Source organism: Canis aureus, chromosome 13 (genome assembly GCF_053574225.1).
Source record: "Canis aureus isolate CA01 chromosome 13, VMU_Caureus_v.1.0, whole genome shotgun sequence".
NCBI lineage: Eukaryota > Metazoa > Chordata > Mammalia > Carnivora > Canidae > Canis > Canis aureus.
Window position 1 is genome coordinate 15950571 of NC_135623.1, and position 19264 is coordinate 15969834.

The 19264-nt window shown below is 42.2% G+C and overlaps 1 protein-coding gene and 1 long non-coding RNA gene across 7 annotated transcripts in view; one reads left to right on the forward strand and one right to left on the reverse strand.

Annotated features, from left to right (window-relative positions):
• RAB3B (RAB3B, member RAS oncogene family) overlaps positions 1-19264 on the forward strand; it is an 82393-nt gene that overhangs the window by 43976 nt on the left and 19153 nt on the right. For all 6 annotated transcript variants that reach the window (XR_013350325.1, XM_077844945.1, XM_077844942.1 and 3 more), the window contains 2 exons: positions 12077-12195; positions 15083-15207. Coding sequence is in view for 5 of the 6 variants with exons in the window: in XM_077844945.1 (XP_077701071.1) it covers positions 12077-12195; positions 15083-15207 (244 nt within the window). In the remaining variant the exon portion in view is untranslated. The remainder of the gene's footprint in view (positions 1-12076; positions 12196-15082; positions 15208-19264) is intronic.
• LOC144281959 (uncharacterized) overlaps positions 8363-19264 on the reverse strand; it is a 61154-nt gene continuing 50252 nt past the window's right edge. The window contains exon 4 of the long non-coding RNA XR_013350337.1: positions 8363-8377. This is a non-coding gene — a long non-coding RNA (uncharacterized LOC144281959). The remainder of the gene's footprint in view (positions 8378-19264) is intronic.

Below are 19264 nucleotides of genomic sequence, written 5' to 3' on the forward strand. Positions count from 1 at the left end.
TCTTATTCCAAGCTTCTCTTTTTCCTCCTGGCCCTCTCTTACCTCACTTCTTCCCCCACCTCTTCCTGTCTTGAAGGGGAGTTGGGTGAGTCACCTAAAAGATACAGGAAGAGAAAAATTAAGTGAATTCCTCAGACAGACTTCTTAGAATGCTCTGAATGGTGCTGATGTCAATTTGGAGGCAAAAAGGGGGAGGACGAAATGGGTTGGTAACTCTGATGCTAAATTTGTCCATGCCAAAGCACTAGGGTTTTATGAATGATGGTTCATTCAGCAGGTGTCTTTAAAATACCTGCTATGTGCCCAGATCTGTGCTGGGTATTGTTAAAGGCTTATTAGCTAGAGAAGACACAATGAAATAGGTCATAATTAATAGTCAACTGTATATATTTCAGAGGCATTCAGACTAGCGGAGAGGTTCCCAGATAACTGGAAATTTCCTTCTGAAACTAACTTGGAAGTGAGGAGCCTAAGGGAAGATAAAGAGCCCGTGTAGAAGACGGAGCAGGGGGGGATAAAGGGAACACTTTGGTGAAGCAAGGTTTCATAGACTCAGAGGAAAGGAGAGGGTTCAAGAAGAGGAGTGTTTGTTGGGGGGATGTCATTTGTTTTTTAGGACAACAGAGAGATCATATTATCTACCCTGCTCTCCTTTTTTCATTTCTTTGTTCATTTAGTATTTTTGAATACCTGTCACATACCAGGCACTGCTTTAGACATTGCTGAAGGTACAGAAATGAAAGACATAGCCCGAACCCACAGTCTAAATGAGGAGATACAGATCGGAGTAGAAACAAATTCCTGATATAAGTGCTGTCATCCATTCATTCAGAAAATATTTATTGAACACCCAAGACATGCCAGATATATTGAGGAACAATGAAAGGAAGTTCTTTGATGGTTAGTTTATCTGCTTGAAGTAAAATGTATTGCCTATATCTTAATGGAAATCAATAGTTATATCCCTGAGAGATCTTGAGTTTTGAGTTTTTGAGGATTTTGTATAAGAGACCAATGCCCTAAATAAGAATCCAGGGCACTCGTCTCTGTGGGCCTTGACTTCCCACCTATAAGATGAGGGAGTTGACCCATTATGTATGTGATATGGGATTTGTCACATGTGAGGTAACTTCTCCACTAGACTGAGAATTCCCAGAGCAGAGATTACATGGATTTTTTTCACTGGCATAGTGTGGGCTCAATAAAAATTTGTGGAATTGATTATTCTTATAAGGGCCTTCCTGCTCTAATATTCTGTGCTCTTCTGTCACTAAAATAGTCCCATGTATATTGTGTGGGAGCCCAGAAGGAATGATGACAAATTTTGATGCTGGATCCCAAAGAACTTTCTGGAGTAGGTAGGTGCTCTTTGATCTGGACCTCAAATGTCAGAGAAGATTACAGTGGGCAGGGAAGTGCTGCATAGTCCCGAGTCCTGGATTCCAGTGACCTCTTACCTGCCCTGAGCTTTCAAGGATCTATCACTTGCTACCTATACATCCTCAGACTTTAATTTTCTCACCTGTAAACCACTAGCGACAGTAATACGTAGTATGCTGGAAAAAAACATCCTGTGGAGTCCAAATAGTTGGATTTAAGTCCCATTCCAGCCCAGTAACCATATGACTTTGGGAAGACCTCCCTAGGTCTCAGTTTCCCTACCTGCAAAATAAAGGAGTCAGACTGGATGAGCTAAGATTGATTTCTTCTGGCTCTAAAAAGTCTGCATCCAGGGTTATTGTTAGTATCCAATAAGATGACACAATAAAATGTTTATACACTGTAGGAGCTCTGCAGTGTGGTCTGTACTGCTGAGGACAGATGGGTATAACATCAAGTTAGCTCCTAGAGATCACTTACCCATTCTTCAGCTCTCTGCTTCTCCCAGGATCCACTGACTCTCCCTGAGAAGCTCTCTACCTCTTGATTTCCTCCCATTCCCAGGGGACATAATGCCTCTGCTCCGTGCTGCTGCAAAATACAAAGAGCTTGGCAGCTGTGGGTCAGAGGGTAGGGTGTGGGGAGAGCCAGTCTGGAAGCTGTCCTTACCTGCCTTCTTGGTGCTCAATATTTCTAACTCCCAACATGGCCCAGAGGTAGTAAATTGAAGAGGGAGGAAGGAGGAGTCTGGCTAGGGGGAGAAGGAATGCCACAGGGATGGAGGCCCCAGAAATGACCTCTTAGTAGTTGTGTGACCTTCCAAGTTCTGTCACTGCTCTGGGCTTCCCCCTTTGTCTATGACATAGGAAGGGTCCAGTAAGAGGAAGTGGTTTGTACAATCTCACAGACGCTTTTCTAATCAATCTTGAAGTTCTAAATGAGTTTTCCCTATCCAGCACATGGTCAGCCCTTGAGTTTCATTCAGCAGTCTTCTTTCCTTTTAAAAGATTTTATTTATTTATTCATAAGAGACACACAGAGAGAGGCAGAGACCCAGGCAGAGGGAGAAGCAGGCTCCCTGTAGGGAGCCTGATGCAGGACTCGATTCCAGGACCCTGGGATCATGCCCGAGCCGAAGGCAGACATTCAACCACTGAGCCACCCAAGCGTCTTTCATAAGTGCCTACTATATGCCAGGGGATTTAGCTAAATATAAGATGGGGTCTCAAGATGCTCATTATCTGAAAGAGGAGACAGATAAGTAAACTAGTAACTATAATAACTGTGATGTGTCCACTGATACAATGCCAAAGCATGAAAGGATAGAGAGGGAAGTTACTTTGTCAGGGGACAGGAGGTCAGGGAAGGCTTCAGAGAGGATGTGACCTTTGAATGAGTTTGTGAATTATAAAGGAGAAGGGGACTCTAGGCCAACATCTGCATATCAGCAAAAGGCCCACAGGTAGTTAGGCAAAACCGGAACTCATGGGTTCAGTGGAGGTGAGAGAGGGAAGTAACTGAAGGGAAGCCTGAACTAGATCCTGAAGTATGTTCTACTGAGAAGTTTGGACCTTAGGTGTAAGGCCACAGGAGAGGCCACAGAAGGGATTGAGATCAAGAGGGAAATAATGAGTTTTGGATTTTAGACCCATCCGACATTCAGTGTGCTCTCTTGAAAATGTTGCAGACACCCAATAAATTCATCCTTTCAACAAGTATTTGTTGGAAATCTCCCCCACCTTATGTGCTAGTGCTATGCCAGGCACCGAGACACAATAGTAAGCAAAACCAGACATCCTGTTCTTGTGGCACTTGCAGTTTGGCAGGGGAGACAGACTTTAATCAAATAATTACACAAACAAATACAAAATTACAGTGGGAATGAGAGCTACAAAGGAGAAGTACATGGTGCCAGGACAGCATGTAATTGGAGCATTTGACTTTGCCAGGATGGTCAGGGCAGCTTCTCTGCTAAGCTTAGCTCCAAAGCAAGAGTGTTGCCCCAAGAAAAGGCACAGGCAGGCTCTATGGTAACAGCCTCCCAGGCCTCAGAACCCCATCCAGTACAGGTTTACTTTCTGGGGTGAGTTTCAAGCAAGTATTGTGTTGTACTCCCCCTTTGGTCTTTAGGACCTAGCCAACACTGCCAGACCCAGTGCAGCCTTGAAAGAAAAGAAAGACAAAAGAGGAAAACCTGTTAGGCATTTTAGATATTCCAAGGTAGCAGTGCCATTCCCCAGAGTACTCAGCATCTTACTTCCTGTAGTTGTTCCTCCCAGATAACAGTTTCAAGTTCCCATCACTGTTCTGGTCATTGGGCTAATTGTCCAGGTCCCTGTGACAGGTGATTTAAAACAGAGATGTAGCAAAGAGCTGTGGTCCCTTGGAGCCAAAAGACCTGGTTTTATTTAAGCCCCTTTCCATCGTCCACTGTCTTTCGCCTCCGCAAGCTTCAGTTGCCTCTGTTGTGGAATGGGGAGTTGGTTCTTCTCTCATAGGATTTCTTTGGAAATTAACTGAGATAATAAGAACAAACTTTATAACCTCTAAGAGCTAAACAAACATAGAGTTTAAATATTTGGAAGGCTGCCACATGAGTAAAAAATTAGATTTATTCTTTGTGTCTCCAGAGAACAGAATTAAATCAATGGATAGAAATTACCACATGCAGATTTCAGCTCAACAGAAGGAAGAAATGTTCTAATAATCAAAACTGTCCATCAGTGGAATGGCTGCCTTTTAAGGTTGTGGGAAGCCAACATCAGAAACAATATGGCGCCTGGGTGGCTCAGTCAGTTAAGCAGCTGCCCTCAGCTCGGGTCATGATCTCGGGGTCTTGCCATCTAGTACCCCATCGGGCTCCCTGCTCATCAGGGGTTGGCTTCTCCCTCTGCCCCTACCCCCACTTGTGCGTGCACGCACTCTCTCTCTCAAGTAAATAAATAAAAATCTGATTAAAAAAAAAAAAGAAAGAAAAGAAAAAAAGAAACACCCAATACAAGTGTGCTATGGAGTTTTGAGTGAGAGGGTAAATTGAATAACTTTTCTTTTTTTAAAGATTTTATTTATTTATTCATTAGAGACACAGAGACACAGGCAGAGGGAGAAGCAGGCTCCATGCAGGCAGCCCAATGTGGGACTTGATCCAAGGACCCCAGGATCATGACCTGAGCCAAAGGCAGATGCTCGACCACTGAGCCATCCAGGCATCTCTAAATTGAATAACTTTTAAGATTTCCTTTTAACTTTAGAATTCAACAATCTGGTAGTTAAGACAAATGGAGGAGCTGAGAGAGGGCATATGTGGCAGAGAGTAGCATGAACAGAAATATGGAGCAGAAGTGAGTGTGGCATGTGTGGGCGACCATGAGGAAACTCTAGAAAGAAATGAAGGATCTGTGTTGGGTTGATGATTCAGTGGAAGATGAAGAAGATAACTAATACTGGTCAAGCACCTGTGTGCCAGACACATGTGATTCTGTTTAAACTCTGTGGGTAATATACGGCCTTACCCTCTGGTGAAGCAGAGATTGTTTACCCAGAAAGCCTTAGAGGACCTCCTTTCTGAGGGGTGGGGGGCTGTAGGCTGCGGGGTGGGCTGCGTTCTGCCCTGGGGGTGGAAGGGGATCAAGAATACATAGTCTGGTTGGGCTATAGGTTGTGCTGAAAATGCACAGGCTGTGGTCAAAAGACAGAATTTGAATCCTGACTCTGTCTCCTTATATCTTGTGACTCTAGCAATTTATTTAATCTCTGAGATCCTCAGTTAATTTATATATAAAATGGAGACTCAAACTTGTTCTACTTTAGGCTGCTGTAACAATTAAGAGAAATGATGCGGAGTAAAAGGCACCCCGGGAAGAGCATAGGCTTTGGAATCAGACAGATCCAAGTTTGAATCTCAGTGTGCCATGAGCTGGTTGCAAGATCTTAGGCAAATTATTTAACTTTTTCTTCTTTGTAAATAGAGATAACAGTATTCCAAGGCTCTTTGATAATTAAGTAAAGTAGGAAAGGTGCTTAGCATGGGGCCTGGCATATTACAATGCTCAATAAAATAAAACTAGCAGTTTTATTTTGTTACTGTAAATAATAAGATCCCATTTATGAAGCATTTTTCAAAATATCCAGCACATAGTAGATGTTCAGTTGATGTTAGCTTCTTTCCCCCTTGCCTGTGCCACATGGGGCTGCTGGAGGCTGGGGCAGTGGCTTCTCACCCTGGTGTCTAGTCTTTGTCATAATGCTCTGCCTGTAGAAAGAGCTCAATGAATGCCTGGTTCACAGAAGTGAATTGATTGCTCTTGATGACATGGTCTCCTTCGTCAAGTAGCCAGTGACTCATGCCTCTTTCTTTCTCCTCCTTCCTGTCTCCTCTTTGGTTCTATTTCTGACTCTCATCAGTAGGAGGGGAATCTATGTTTGTCAAAGTGATTTTTAAAAATAAAAGACAGAGGGAGAGAGAGGGAGCTTCAGGAGCAATTCTCTGGGCTATTTTCCATTGAGCACAGGACAGTGAGAGCTGGATTGTTGTGGTTTCCAACTTTGTTTTTCTTCAAGTAAAAGAACCATAATGACACTATCAATAGTAGTAGCAGGAACTACTATGACCTTTCTGAGCACCTATTGTGTGCATGGCACTGTGCCAAGCTCTACAAATACATGATCTGTATTCATCATACATAAAGCACTTCAAGGGTGGTATTATTATCATCACTACTTTATAAATGAGAAAATGAAGGCTTAGAAGAGTTAGGTAATAATGAAAATGATATGTACTCCCATATTTACATACCAGTTATGAGCTAGACATTTTTTAAAATCTTATTTAATTGCAAACAGCATTATTATTTCTATTCTAGATGTGGGGAAACTGAGTGTCAGAGAGATGAAAAAAAAATACAAGCTTTCCAAAATCACACAACTGATGAATGGCAGAGCTGGGAGTCAGACCAAGCCCTGCTCAACTTTTATACTCATCTGTTCCCTTTCCATCAGGCCATTTGCTACTCTTTGAGGGAAGCATCATATTAAGACTCTGGCTGGAGGCAGCCCTGGGCATGTTTGAATGAGTGGGAAGTGACACATAGCATGAAACTCATCTACTCCAGCTGGGCAGACCCTGGGAAGCTGGCCCTGTGCCTGGGGCTAACTCTGGAAGTACAGAAATAATAATTCTGATTCTTTTATGGCACTTACTATGTACTAGGGACTGTTCCAAGCATTTTAGAATTAATACCTTTCTTATTCTTCACAATAAGTAGATATTGCTATTATTCCCATTTTATAGATGACGAGACTAAGGCTCAAAAAGGCAAATTGCCCAAGGAGGGGATTACACAAGATCATAAATACCAGGAGACAGTGATCGTTGGGAAGCATTTTAGAGGCTGCCCACCATGGCCACATTGTAAGCGAAGCAGTAGAACAGAGATTCACACCCAGGAGTCTAACTCCAGAGACCATGCTCTCAATCTCAAAGCTATGTGGCATTTTTGTTTAGCAAGTGGTGATTGAATCTCTATGAAATGCACAGCCCTGTGCTAAGCACTAGGAGCACAGAGATGAAACTGGTTCCATTTCCAAGCTCATTTGTTATTCCATACTAGCTTTTATTTTATTTTACTTTATTGTTTTATTTTATATAATCTCTACACCCACTGTGGGGTTTAGCTGGACATCAATTGGGTGACAAGACTTTTCTGTCAAAGAGCTGGGGCAGGGATCCCTGGGTGGCGCAGCGGTTTGGCACCTGCCTTTGACCCGGGGCGCGATCCTGGAGACCCGGGATCGAATCCCACATCGGGCTCCCGGTGCATGGAGCCTGCTTCTCCCTCTGCCTATGTCTCTGCCCCTCTCTCTTTCTCTCTCTGTGACTATCATAAAGAAAAAAAAAGAAAAAAAAAAGAGCTGGGGCACAGGGCCAGGCTCCAGTCAGAGCTGGGAAAATGGTACAACACAGATGGAGTGAGAAGGGTTGAGACCCAATAGCAGTGCAGCTGTTCAAAAATCATGCCTGGGCCACAGAATCACTAGTTTGAATGGGACAAAACCCTATGGGACAAGATTTGTGTGGAAAGAGTCTCATCTGTGGTGTTGACTCCAAGGAGCTCAGAAAGTTGAGGCAAGGGTGTATGGGGGTGGGGTGGATCAAATCCTGCTGAAGTGTTTCATAGATACACACAAAACTTCTGCATAGATAGTGCACTGATGATTTCTCTCAGTAGTGCCTAAAATTCCCAGTGTTACATGTTCACTCACTCGTCCATCTCTTCATTTATTCATTAATTCATTCATCCATTCACTGATTTATAAACTGGAGAAAATTGTATTTGCCAGAACTCTTAGGGAGAAGTACTTTATGTGGTTAGGAGGACTATTCTGATAAGCTGCTTGAGGTGTAAGGGTATAAGGAGTAAGACACCCAAAAACCATGCTCAACAAAAGGAGATGGAAATTTATATGCTCCCCAAGGGTGGTGGGGGTAGTAAGTACAGATTTTGTTTTGCTGAGTAAGGTTGTGCAAGTCTGGCCAGAGCTGAATTGCTGAGGATATGGAGAAAATGAGCCCTGCCAGGAACATAACTGTTATCTTCGATTTCTCATCTCTTATGCTCTAATCCAATACCATGCCCTACAACTCACCTCTTAAATACCTCTTGAATCTGTTTCTACTCCATTCTCATTGCTACCGTTCTTGTTCAAATCCTCATTGGAATTCACTTGAACCACTGCAAAGATCTTCTAAGTAGCTTACTTCCTCCCCTCTTTTCCTCCAGTCCATTCTCCACATCAAGCCAGAGTGATCTTTCTAAATAAAGTTCAGATCTAATTATGATAATTCCCTGCCTCAAAATCTTTTATTTTAAAAGATAAAGTCCCATAGGCACTGGAGTGGTTCAGTTGGCTGAGTGTCTGACTCTTGATCTCAACTCAGGTCTTGATCTCAAGGTCATGAGTTCCAGCCTCACATTGGGCTCTGCACTGGACATGCAACCTGAAAAAAAAAAAAAGGTAAAGTCCAAATCCCATAGTACAACATTTAACGCTCTCTCTAGCTTCAGCACCAACCAATTTTCCATTTCCTACCATTCCTTAAGTTCTTTTGGAGTACTCAATGGCAAAAACTCTTTCTTCTGCCAAAATACTTCTCCTTCACCTCTCTGCTTAGAAAATTTTCCTTTAGAAGAGTCCTTGTTGTCCTCCTACTATTGTCAAATAAGCACATCTTTCGGGACAATGCTTCTGGATTTGGTACAGATTCCATTAGTGGGAGCTTCATTGTCTACCACATTTATGATTCTCCTCCTGGGCATATTATGAGAATGCATTTTCTTGGATGTGAGTGTGTAACTTGCTTTAGCTAGTGAAATAAGAGAAGTGGAAATTTTAAGAGCCAACACATGACTCACACACTTTTTCTCTCTGGTTGTTGCCGTGTCAGTCTTTATCTTGGAATAAGAAAGACAAAAAGCAGAGCATCTAGCCAACCTTTAGTGGATATGTAGCAATAGTAAAAAATAAAACCTTGTTTAAGCTGCTGAGATTTGAGGATTGCTTTGTTATTGAATAACTCAGTATTTCCTAACTGACAACACTCTCTCTGCTTTGACATCTTCTATAATTACCAAAACCACATGTTTCTATCTTACCTGACTTGTGTGACACGTTTTCTTTATACTGATTATCTGGAACTAATGGAACTAGTGACATATTGCCACATACTGCTAATTATCAGTCTACTGGTATGTCTTAGTACCTCTGCACTTTTACTGAGGATCCTTGAGGGCAGGGATGGTGCTTGGTCCATTTTTATATCACACAAAACATGGTTCATGGCTAACGTATAAATTGTCATGAGTGTAGGAGCCAGACTTACTTTGAATTGCAATTCTGACACTTAGTGACCATCTCTCTGAGCCTCAATTTCCTCACCTGGAGTAAAATGGAGTAACCATATATGCCCTACAGGTTTTTCCTGAAGTGTGTGGATAACAAGTACAACATATGTACAAATAATAGCATGGTGAGGTTATCATTGTTCCCTTATTTGTTTTTATTATCATTATAGATTGTGTTCAAGAAATACTTGTGCATATGTCTATCATTGGTTGAGGTTTAGTGGTATATGCATTGGACTTGGAATCAGAAGTCCTAGATTTAAAGCATAGCTTTTGTCACCAGTTTTGTGACCTTGGGAAAGTCACTTACCCTGGCTGCATTTTTGCATTCTCAACTATAAAATGCAAATGCTAATAATACTGATTATCACAGGGTTTTCATAAAATTTAAATAATTTAATACATGAGGAAATGTTTTATACATGCTCAAGTATCATCATTCTAAAATTGTAACAAAACAGAGAAGATTGGCTGGTCCCTCACCTAAGGACTGTGTGGACATTTGTGAAGCATCCCAATGTGTTCCAATAACACTTAGCTGTTGGTCTTGTTTTTGCTTGTTTTGCTTACAGTCTTTCCAACTAGACTGTGATCTGCTTAAAATAAAGAATTGTGTTGGTTACTTTTCTGTTTGTTTGTTTCAAGTTTTTATTTGAAGTCCAGTTAACATATAATGTAATATTAGTTTCAGGAGTAGAATTTAAGAGATTCATCACTTCCATGCAACACCCAGTGCTCCCCACAAGTGTCTCCCTTTATACCCATCACCCATCTAGCCTATCCGCTGCCAGCAACCCTCAATGTGTTCTCAAGAGTTAAGAGTTTGTTTTACAGTTTGCTTCTTTTTCTCTCAATCTCTTTTCTTATGCCTATTTTATTTATTATTTTTTTCTTTTTTTAAATTTAAATTCGATTTCCCAACATATAGTATACCACCCAGTGCTCATCCCATCAAGTGCCCTCCTTAGTGCCCGTCACCTACTTACCCCATCTCCCACCCGCCTCCCCCCATCCCCTCACCCTCCTCCCCTTCCACAGCTCTTTGTTTGTTTCCCAGAGTTAGGATCTCTCATGATTTGTCTTCCTCTCTAATTTCTCCCACTCAGTTTCCCTCCTTTCCCTTATGGTCCCTTTCACTATTTCTTATATTCCACATATGAGTGAAACCATATGGTGATTGTCCTTCTCCGGTTGACTTACTTCACTCAGCATTATACCTTCCAGTTCCATCCACGTCGAAGCAAATGGTGGGTGTTCATCCTCTCTGATGGCTTTTAGTGATATTCCACTGTATACATAGACCACATCTTCTCTATCCATTCATCTGTCTGTGGACACCGAGGCTTCTTCTACAGTTTGGCTATTGTGGACATTGCTGCTGTGAACATTGGGGTGCAGGTGCCCTGACATTTCACTACATCTGTATCTTTGGGATAAATATGCAGTGGTACAATTGCTGGGTCATAGGGTATCTCTATTTTTAACTTCTTGAAGAACCTCCACACTGTTCTCCAGAGTGACTACACCATCTTATGTTCCCACTATGTGTTGGTTACTTTTTAAGCAAAATATTTATTTCTCCTTGTATAAGAGCAATATGTGCTTATTTTAGAGAAAATAAAAATGCAAGAAAAAAATTAAAATCCCTGTAATTCTTAACCCTTATACAGAGATAGTCACTATTAATCTTTTGATGTGCTTCTTTCCAGTTTTCTTCTCTGAATTTATAGTTACAAAACTGATATTATATCACATATACAAGCATGTCCCATGTCCCAGCAAATATTTTTGTGCATAGGTCTGATTTTCTAATTTTGTAGCAAAAATTTTGAGGAGGAAAATTTCTGGGTCAAGAGTGCAAATATTTTTAAATGTCTTGAGACTTCGAAATTGATTTTTCAGAAAGACTTAACCAAGTTTCCACAAGCAAGGTGTGAGGTTGCACATCACACATTACATTACATTTTCATCTATAATGGAAATTATAATTAAATAGTTAAAATCTTTTTGTATAATAATTATTCATTTGCCTTTTTTCCTGTGAATCGTTTGTTCCTCTTGCTCATTTTTCTGTTGGAATTTCAATTATTTTCTTTCTTTTTTTTTTCTTAATTCTGCCCCCCTCAACATGGGACTTGAACTCATAACCCCAAGATCAAGAGTCATCTGCTCTAGTGACTGAGCCAGCCAGGTGCCCCTCAGTTATTTTCTTATTAATTTTTATGAGGTTTTCTTTATTTTTTAAAAAGATTTTTATTTATTTACTTGAGAGAGAGCAAGAGAGCATGGGGGGAGGGAGGAGCAGAAGAAGAAGAGAAGCAGGCTTCCCATTGAACAGGGAGTCTGACCTGGGACTTGATCGCAGGACCCAGGCAGGGATCATGACCTGAGCTGAAGGCAGATGCTTAATCAACTGAGGCAACTACGGTACCTCAATTTTTATGAGTTTCTTTTTTTTAAGATTTTATTTATTTATTCATGAGAGACACACACACACAGAGGCAGAGACACAGGCAGAGGGAGAAGCAGGTACCCTGCGTGGAGCCCGATGTAGGACTCAATCCCAGGACCCTGGGATCACGCCCTGAGCCGAAGGCAGATGCTCACCACTGGGCTGCTCAGGTGCCCCCTTTATGAGGTTTTAAAAACCATTTTATTCCACTTACCAAGTACAGTACAAGACACATAATAGGTGATCCTTAAATACACCTTGGGTTAGTTGTTAATTAGTCTAAGGATTTCTTGGAACAAAAGCAGACTTTCTAGGAAGCTAACTCTTTCCTTTTCCTACCCAGGACACAGCTGGACAAGAGCGGTACCGGACCATCACCACAGCCTATTACCGTGGGGCCATGGGCTTCATTCTGATGTATGACATTACGAATGAGGATTCCTTCAATGCTGTCCAGGATTGGTATGAGATTCATTCACCTTGTTCATTCATTCTTCATCAAACTGTCTAGGAAAACCTACTGTGTGAGTGAATCCACGTACAACTTCCCCATGAAGTTTATCCCTAGGATGGGGTTCAAGAGCACATTTATTCAGGACACCTAGGTGGCTAAGTGGTTGAGCATCTCCCTTTGGCTCAGGTCATGATCCCAGAGTCCCGGGATCGAGTCCCACATCGGGCTCCCCAGGGGGAGCCTGCTTCTCCCTCTGCCTGTGTCTCTGCCTCTGTCTCTGTGTCTCTCATGAATAAATATTTACTCATGAGAGACAGAGAAAGAGAGAGGGGGGTGGGGCAGAGACATCAGCAGAGGGAGAAGCAGGCTCCACGCAGGGAGCCCAATGTGGGACTGGATCCCGGGACTCCAGGATCACACCCTGGGCCGAAGGCAGGCGCCAAACCACTGAGCCACCCAGGCTGCCCTAAAATCTTTTTTTTTTTTAAAGCACATCCATTCAAAGTTTGTAAAGATCTACTATACAATGGAACTAAGCACAGCTCCTGAGGCACAACCTCTGAGTAATTTACATCTTTCTTTCGGGAGCATAACTCACAGGGAGAAGGGAGCATGAGGGGGAGGATAGGTAAGAGGAACAGTCCGGGATTCTTGCCCCTAATCAGTGAAAAGGATGAGGATGGGAAAAGGTGGAGCATCTGTTGCCATGGGTCTTCTTCGGAGCCAGAGAGGCTGAGCAGGCCCGGGGTGCTGCAGCAGTGCTGGCCAGCGCCAAGCTGATCTGCTCCCCTTTGCACAATAGCCACCCTTTGAGGACTTCCCTTCTCCGACAGAACAGGTGCTGCAGTATGTGAAGTACTGTTGGGGCTTTGTAGCCTTGAGCTGAGGGTGACTTTGCAGACTGTCCCGGGTGCCAACCATACGTCTATCATTCGTTCTCCTTCTCAGCCTGCCGGTCATTCTCCCCTCCCTCCTTTCTCTCTCTCTCTTCCCTTTTAACAAGTACTATCTTCCTTTTTCTTTTTTCCTTGCTCTCTTTTCTTGTTTCTCCCTTTTTTCTCTTCCCTTTTCTCTTCCTTTTCCCCTTTCTTATTTCCTCTCTTCTCTTCAATCATGCTCTGTCTCCCTCCTCCTCCTTCCCTCCCTCTCCATCTTTCCCCCCACCTCCTACCATGGAGTGACAAGCTCTTTCTTTAAGTGTCTCCACACTGCTCATTCTCTGTTGGCCTTGACTTTCTTCCCTTTCACCAAATCAGTCCCTGTTCATTCTGTCTCAGGAACACAGTGATTTTAACACCTGGTGACGATTCCTCCAAGAATAACCTGAGTTGCTAATCTGGAAGCTGAGAGTGGATGGGGGTGGGAGGAAGGAGGAAGATGACAGGAAGAGGACACATGGAGAGTTGGCTCTAGTTCCCTGCCTTGAGGCTGAAGATTGAGTGTCTATTCTTCCAAGCCCTAGCCTTTCAGTTTTGCCTCTGAGCAACTTGGTTCTAGACTAGCCTCCACCCACCATCTGAGCCCCAGTGCTCAGCACCTGGCAGCCCACAACAAATGTGGCTGAGCGAATTACGTAGCTTGAGGCAATGGCTTCTCGCACTTAAAGAGAAAATTAGTGGTGAGATCAGCTTTAGGAGCAGAGTTGGTAATCCGTCCAGGTTGTATTTAGGGTTGAATTAAATTGAGTGTCAGTGTCAGGATAGGGTCACATTTAAGATCTGCTACAGGATTAATCATTTGCTGGCCTATTCATTCATCAGACATTTGTGGACACCTTCTCTGCTCTGTGCTCTGTGCTGGGGACAGGAACTCCAAAGATAAATGAGACTATCCCTGCCTTCAAGGAGAGACTTATAAATTCAGCCAAATGTAACAGGTGCCGCAGTAAAGGTGTAGGAAACCAAAAGGAGAAATAATCATTTCTATCTGTTGGAGTGGTTAGAGACAGAGTTAGGCCCATCCCCACAAAGAGATATATACACGATATAAGGGTCCTGTTTTATTCCTTATGTTAAAATTTTGTTTCTCATTATATAAGTAGCATATGTTCAGTTTTAAAACTTGAAAAATACAGAAAAGTATTTTTTTCAAGGATTTTTATTTATTTATTTGAGGGGGTGAGGAGAGCAAAGAGAGACAGGGACAAGCAAACTCTGATTCCGTGACCGGAGATCATGACCTGAGCCGGAATCAAGAGTGAGTCACCTAACCAGCTGAGCCACCCCGGCGCTCCTACAGAAAAGTATTTTTTAAAAGTTTCATAACCCATCCTATATAAAGGAAATCACTGCTGATATTTTGGTTTCTACAAATAATCATCTGAGACCTTAATGAATGTTTATAAGTCATGGAAGAGGAAGGAGAGACTAGCTGGGCCTGAGAAAGCCTGAGAAGGCTTCCCCCAAGGAATTATGGGATCAGCTCTGGGAATGAGTTAGTGCGGGGAAGGGACTCCCAGTATAGGCAGAGGCACAAGCCATGGAAGAGCATGGCAGCATGGGTGGGAAGTGGGAGGAAGTGTGATGAAGCTGTAGAGACAGGATGTGAATGGTCTTGAACACCTTAGGTCTTGAACACTTCATCACTCAGCTAGTCGGGAGGGCTATAGATGAGTCCTTTTAAGAAAGGACTTATAGTGGTCAGATAGATGTTTTAGAAAGAGCTTTCCACCCAGTGAGGAGAGAGGAGGGCTGGGTGAGGTGTGCAAGCAGGGCTTACGGATCACCACCTGTTGCAGCCAGCCGGGGCAGGTATCTATGTGTCCTCAGCTGAGTTCATTGACATAATGTGGATGTAGTTCGCTCCCTGGAAGGGAAATGATGTCTTCGAGTTTCGCAGGGTCCTTGCCAGCATGCAGGATGTCTTTAACACAGTCCTCTCTCTGTCTCTCTTTAGGGCTACTCAGATCAAGACCTACTCCTGGGACAATGCACAGGTTATCCTGGTTGGGAACAAGTGTGACATGGAGGAAGAGAGGGTTGTTCCCACTGAGAAGGGGCAGCTCCTTGCAGAACAGCTTGGTATGGGCACAACATATGTGTGTGTGCATGTTTACATGGGAGTGGGACAATAAGGGGGTGCTGCGATTGTGGATTATGTGCATGTGTGCTCTGTGTACGTTGTTTTATATTTGTGCAATGTGCATATAAGCTTTTTGCTCTTTTAGGTTATGTTACTTATGATGTGTATATTTTGTTACATTGAATTAATAAGTACAATTTAAATTTATGAACTCTTCTTCACCAGTTCCTTCCACAAAGGTTTTGAGGTGTCCCATAAAAATCATCATAGTACATCAATAAAAAAATAAGAAAATTGGAGAAAAGGGAAAGCAGAAGGAGGAGGAACTTAAGAGGAAGCTAGGGGTGAGATAAATGTATATATTTTAAATTCCCAGCCATGTGTGAGAACTGGGCCAAAATACTGGCTTTTGAGCTTCCTATCAGGCATGCAAAGAGAGAAACATAATCAATTACAGGGTCTCGAAAGAGTCCTTAACATAAAAACAAACCCATTGTTCAGAGAAGCACTTCTCTCCATTGGCAACTGTAGAGCAGACTCTATATGTTGGGTATGACTGTGTCCTTAATATCAAACCTCCTTACAGCGACCACAACATTGTGTCTTAGAATTTCTCTCAATGTAAACTGATGTTTCTTTACCAAAACACAATCACAACAAAAGTAATTGTATGAAGGGATGAAACAATGTGGTTTAAGTATGCAGCTCAGTGATGCTCTGACTTTTTCCAAAGTTAAAGCGCCTTTATCTTTGTGCTCCACCAAGACCCAGGCGCTTCAGGTGTGTCTCAGTGGCCCCACAGCAGAACGCCTACCAATACTTGCTTCAAAGAGCAGCTTCTTCCTTCCCTTCCCTTCCCTTCCTTAGATTTTATTTATTTATTTGACAGAAAGAAAAAGAGAGAGCACAAGCAGGGGGAGGGGCAGGGGGCCAGAAATGGGGCTTCATCACAGGACCCCGGGATCACGACCTGAGCCAAAGGCAGAGGCTTAACGGACTGAGCCACCCAGGTGTCCCGTTTTCTTGTCTTCTCTTGTCTTTTCTATATTGAGGTTCAATGTAGGATTACCTTGGAGAAAACTTCCCCTAGAAGAAAGGATATATTGCTTAACTTTTAGCCAATCTCTCTAAATATGTCTTACAACCTAGGTATTGTAAATATTGAGGAGTAGGGAGTTTAAAGGTATTCTCTGATGGTCTCTGAAGTATAGATGTTTGGGCTTGTGGGCAGCAAACTGTATAATAGACAAATGTGAGTTGTGTGTGGTATATATTTGTATTATGTGTATTATGAGTACATGTGTAGGAGAGTGTATTATACTCTTTCTTCCCTCCTCTATTCCCCAGGGTGGCCTGGAATAGAAATAAGCAAACTGTAGGTGTTTAATAAAGAGAGAGGTTGGAGTATCTTGGACCTTACTATTCTTAGCCCACCACAGAAGTTCACAGGATCCAGAAAATGTCACCAACCCGTCCCCCAGGTTCACAAAACAGTAGGCATGTGGCCAAGCATATATTTGGGTGACCTTAGGCTATCACTTTATGCTTTCAACCTGCTGTCCCCAGGGACACTCCCAACACTTTCTCTGCAGTGGCTACACCCCATCTGTTTAGAGTATTCTTTTCTACTCCCCACCCCCTACCTTCATCCAGCCAGTAAACTTCCACTCACTTTTCAAAACAACTCAAGCTTCACATCTTCTATGAAGCCTCCCCTGGCTCTGAGAGCTCTTTTTCATGCCCCCACCTCACACACACAGCAGATACAGTACCTATCACACTTGGGTGCACTTGTTTACTTGTCCCTAAAGTTCCAGGGGGACAGGAAATGAAGTCTAGTTTATTTTTGTGCCAACAGTGCCAACTTACATGGCCTAGCACCAAGTAGACACTGCAAAAATATGTTTTGATTAAATTTTATTATGCTAAGTATTTGGCTACTTCATATTATTTCAATCCAATTAAGACTTCCTGAGTGCCTACTCCATGCCAGGTACTGTGCTGTGAAATAGGATATACACCCCCATCTGAAACAGTGATACCCCAAGTGATCAGTGTTGTGATAGAGGGATATGCTGGGGGTTGTGGGGGCGCAGAGGAGGCACCTAACTCCGTGGGGATCAGAGAACATAATGCTCAAGCTGAGTCTTGAAGACAAATAGGAGCAGCCAAGTGAGGCGGAGAAGCAAGGACATTTCAGGGGAATAACACTGGCAAAGGTGAGGAACAGCACTCTGTGTTCAGGGAACTATAAATCATTGACTATATGAGTCGAGAGTAGCATTTTCCAAAGAGAAAGACTTATGCCATTGGGAATGTGCAAGATGATTTTATGTACATGCTTTTATATGTATTAGAAAAAAATACATATTCAGCACGTCAAGTCCTTAGACTTAAACAAGACTAAGTTTTAAAAGGTGAGTTAGTTTTCTGTTTGGAAAAAATATAATTGGCATGCCAAGCCCTTATGACTAAGATTTTTTTAAAGTGAGTTGGTTAAATATTTATTACATATTTACATCGTGCCAGGCACTGTTCTAAGTGTTTTAAAATATTGCTCATTTAATTTAATCCCCCTAGAGCCCTCTGATATATGTGCTTCTCTTATCTCTATGGGTTGGGTTATTTTTTTGGTTTGTTTTTTGGTTTTTGTTTTTTTAATGGATGAGAAAACAGACACAGAGAAATTGAGTAACTTGCTAGTAACAGGTAGAGGCAAAATTTGAACCCAAGCAGTGGTCTGGCTCTATAGTCTGTGCTCCTAACTACTTAACCTCATTGTACAGTAAATATGGTAATTAGTGATATATATTGATCCAGGCATTATATGAAATGCTGTGTATTAATTATTTCACTTAATTCTCACTGTAACCCTTCAAAGTTGGTACTATAATGTATATCCAATACTCTGAAAAATGAAGTGCAGAGGGGTTAAATAATGTGCTCAAGTTTATGTAGGTAAGAAGTAGTGGAGCCAGTTTAGATCTATCAGATTTATGTAGGAACATAGATGAAGTCTGATTAATTCTTAGTGTAGGTTTTAGGGAGGCGCTTAAAGAGGGCCTTAATGAATAGATCAGATTTGGGCAGGTTTACTATGGTAAACTATGTCTGTCCTACACAATTTCCTCCATTATTTGCCAGTATTTGCCTATTTAGACACCTGTCTCTCCTGCTAGATCTTGAGAGCAACCAGGTTATGCCTAATTTGTCCGTTATCCTAAGCATGCAGAATAGGGTAGACATTCATTCATACATCTATTCACTTACTCATTGAACACTTACTCTGAGCTGGGTTCTGTGTTGGCACTTGGGATCTAATAGTGAACAAAACAGCTATGATACTTACTGTCATGGAATTCATGGAAAAGGGACAATAAACAAATAATTATACAAATAAATATATAATTTAAAATGTTGTAGACAAATTGAATGGTGTGTGAATTATATCTTGATAAACCTGTTAGAAACTGTGGTAAGTTCTGCATGAATTAGAACTCTTGTTATGGCAAGTGATAAAATCCCAAATCAAACTAGCTTTAATTTTTTTAAAAATAGAATTTATTGGGGCACCTCGGTGGCTCAGTCAGTTAAGTATCTGCCTTCAGTTAAGTGTCTGCCTTCAGCTCAGGTCACAATCCCAGGGTCCTGTGATCAAGCCCCACATCAGGCTCCCTGCTCAGCAAGAAGTCTGTTTCTCCCTCTCCCTCTGCCTCTCCCCCAAGCTGTGCTCTCTCTCCTCTCTCCCTCTCACTCTCTTTCTGACTTACTCTCTCAAAAAAATAAATAAAATATTTTTAAATAAATAGAATCCATTGACTCATGTAGTTAGAAAGTCCACTAGACCCAGGATTCTCAACTTTGCTTATCCCTTCAGCCTCCTTCCTTCTCCAGTCAAATTCTGCATGAGGAGTAAGATGGATGATGGCAGTGCCAGATTCATATTTTCCCAACTCCTTCAAAAAAAGGCCTTCTGTCTCTCAACCACTAAATATCAATGTCAGGGAAGACTATGATTGGCCACCTGTGAGTCATGTGCCTGTCCCAGTGGCTGGG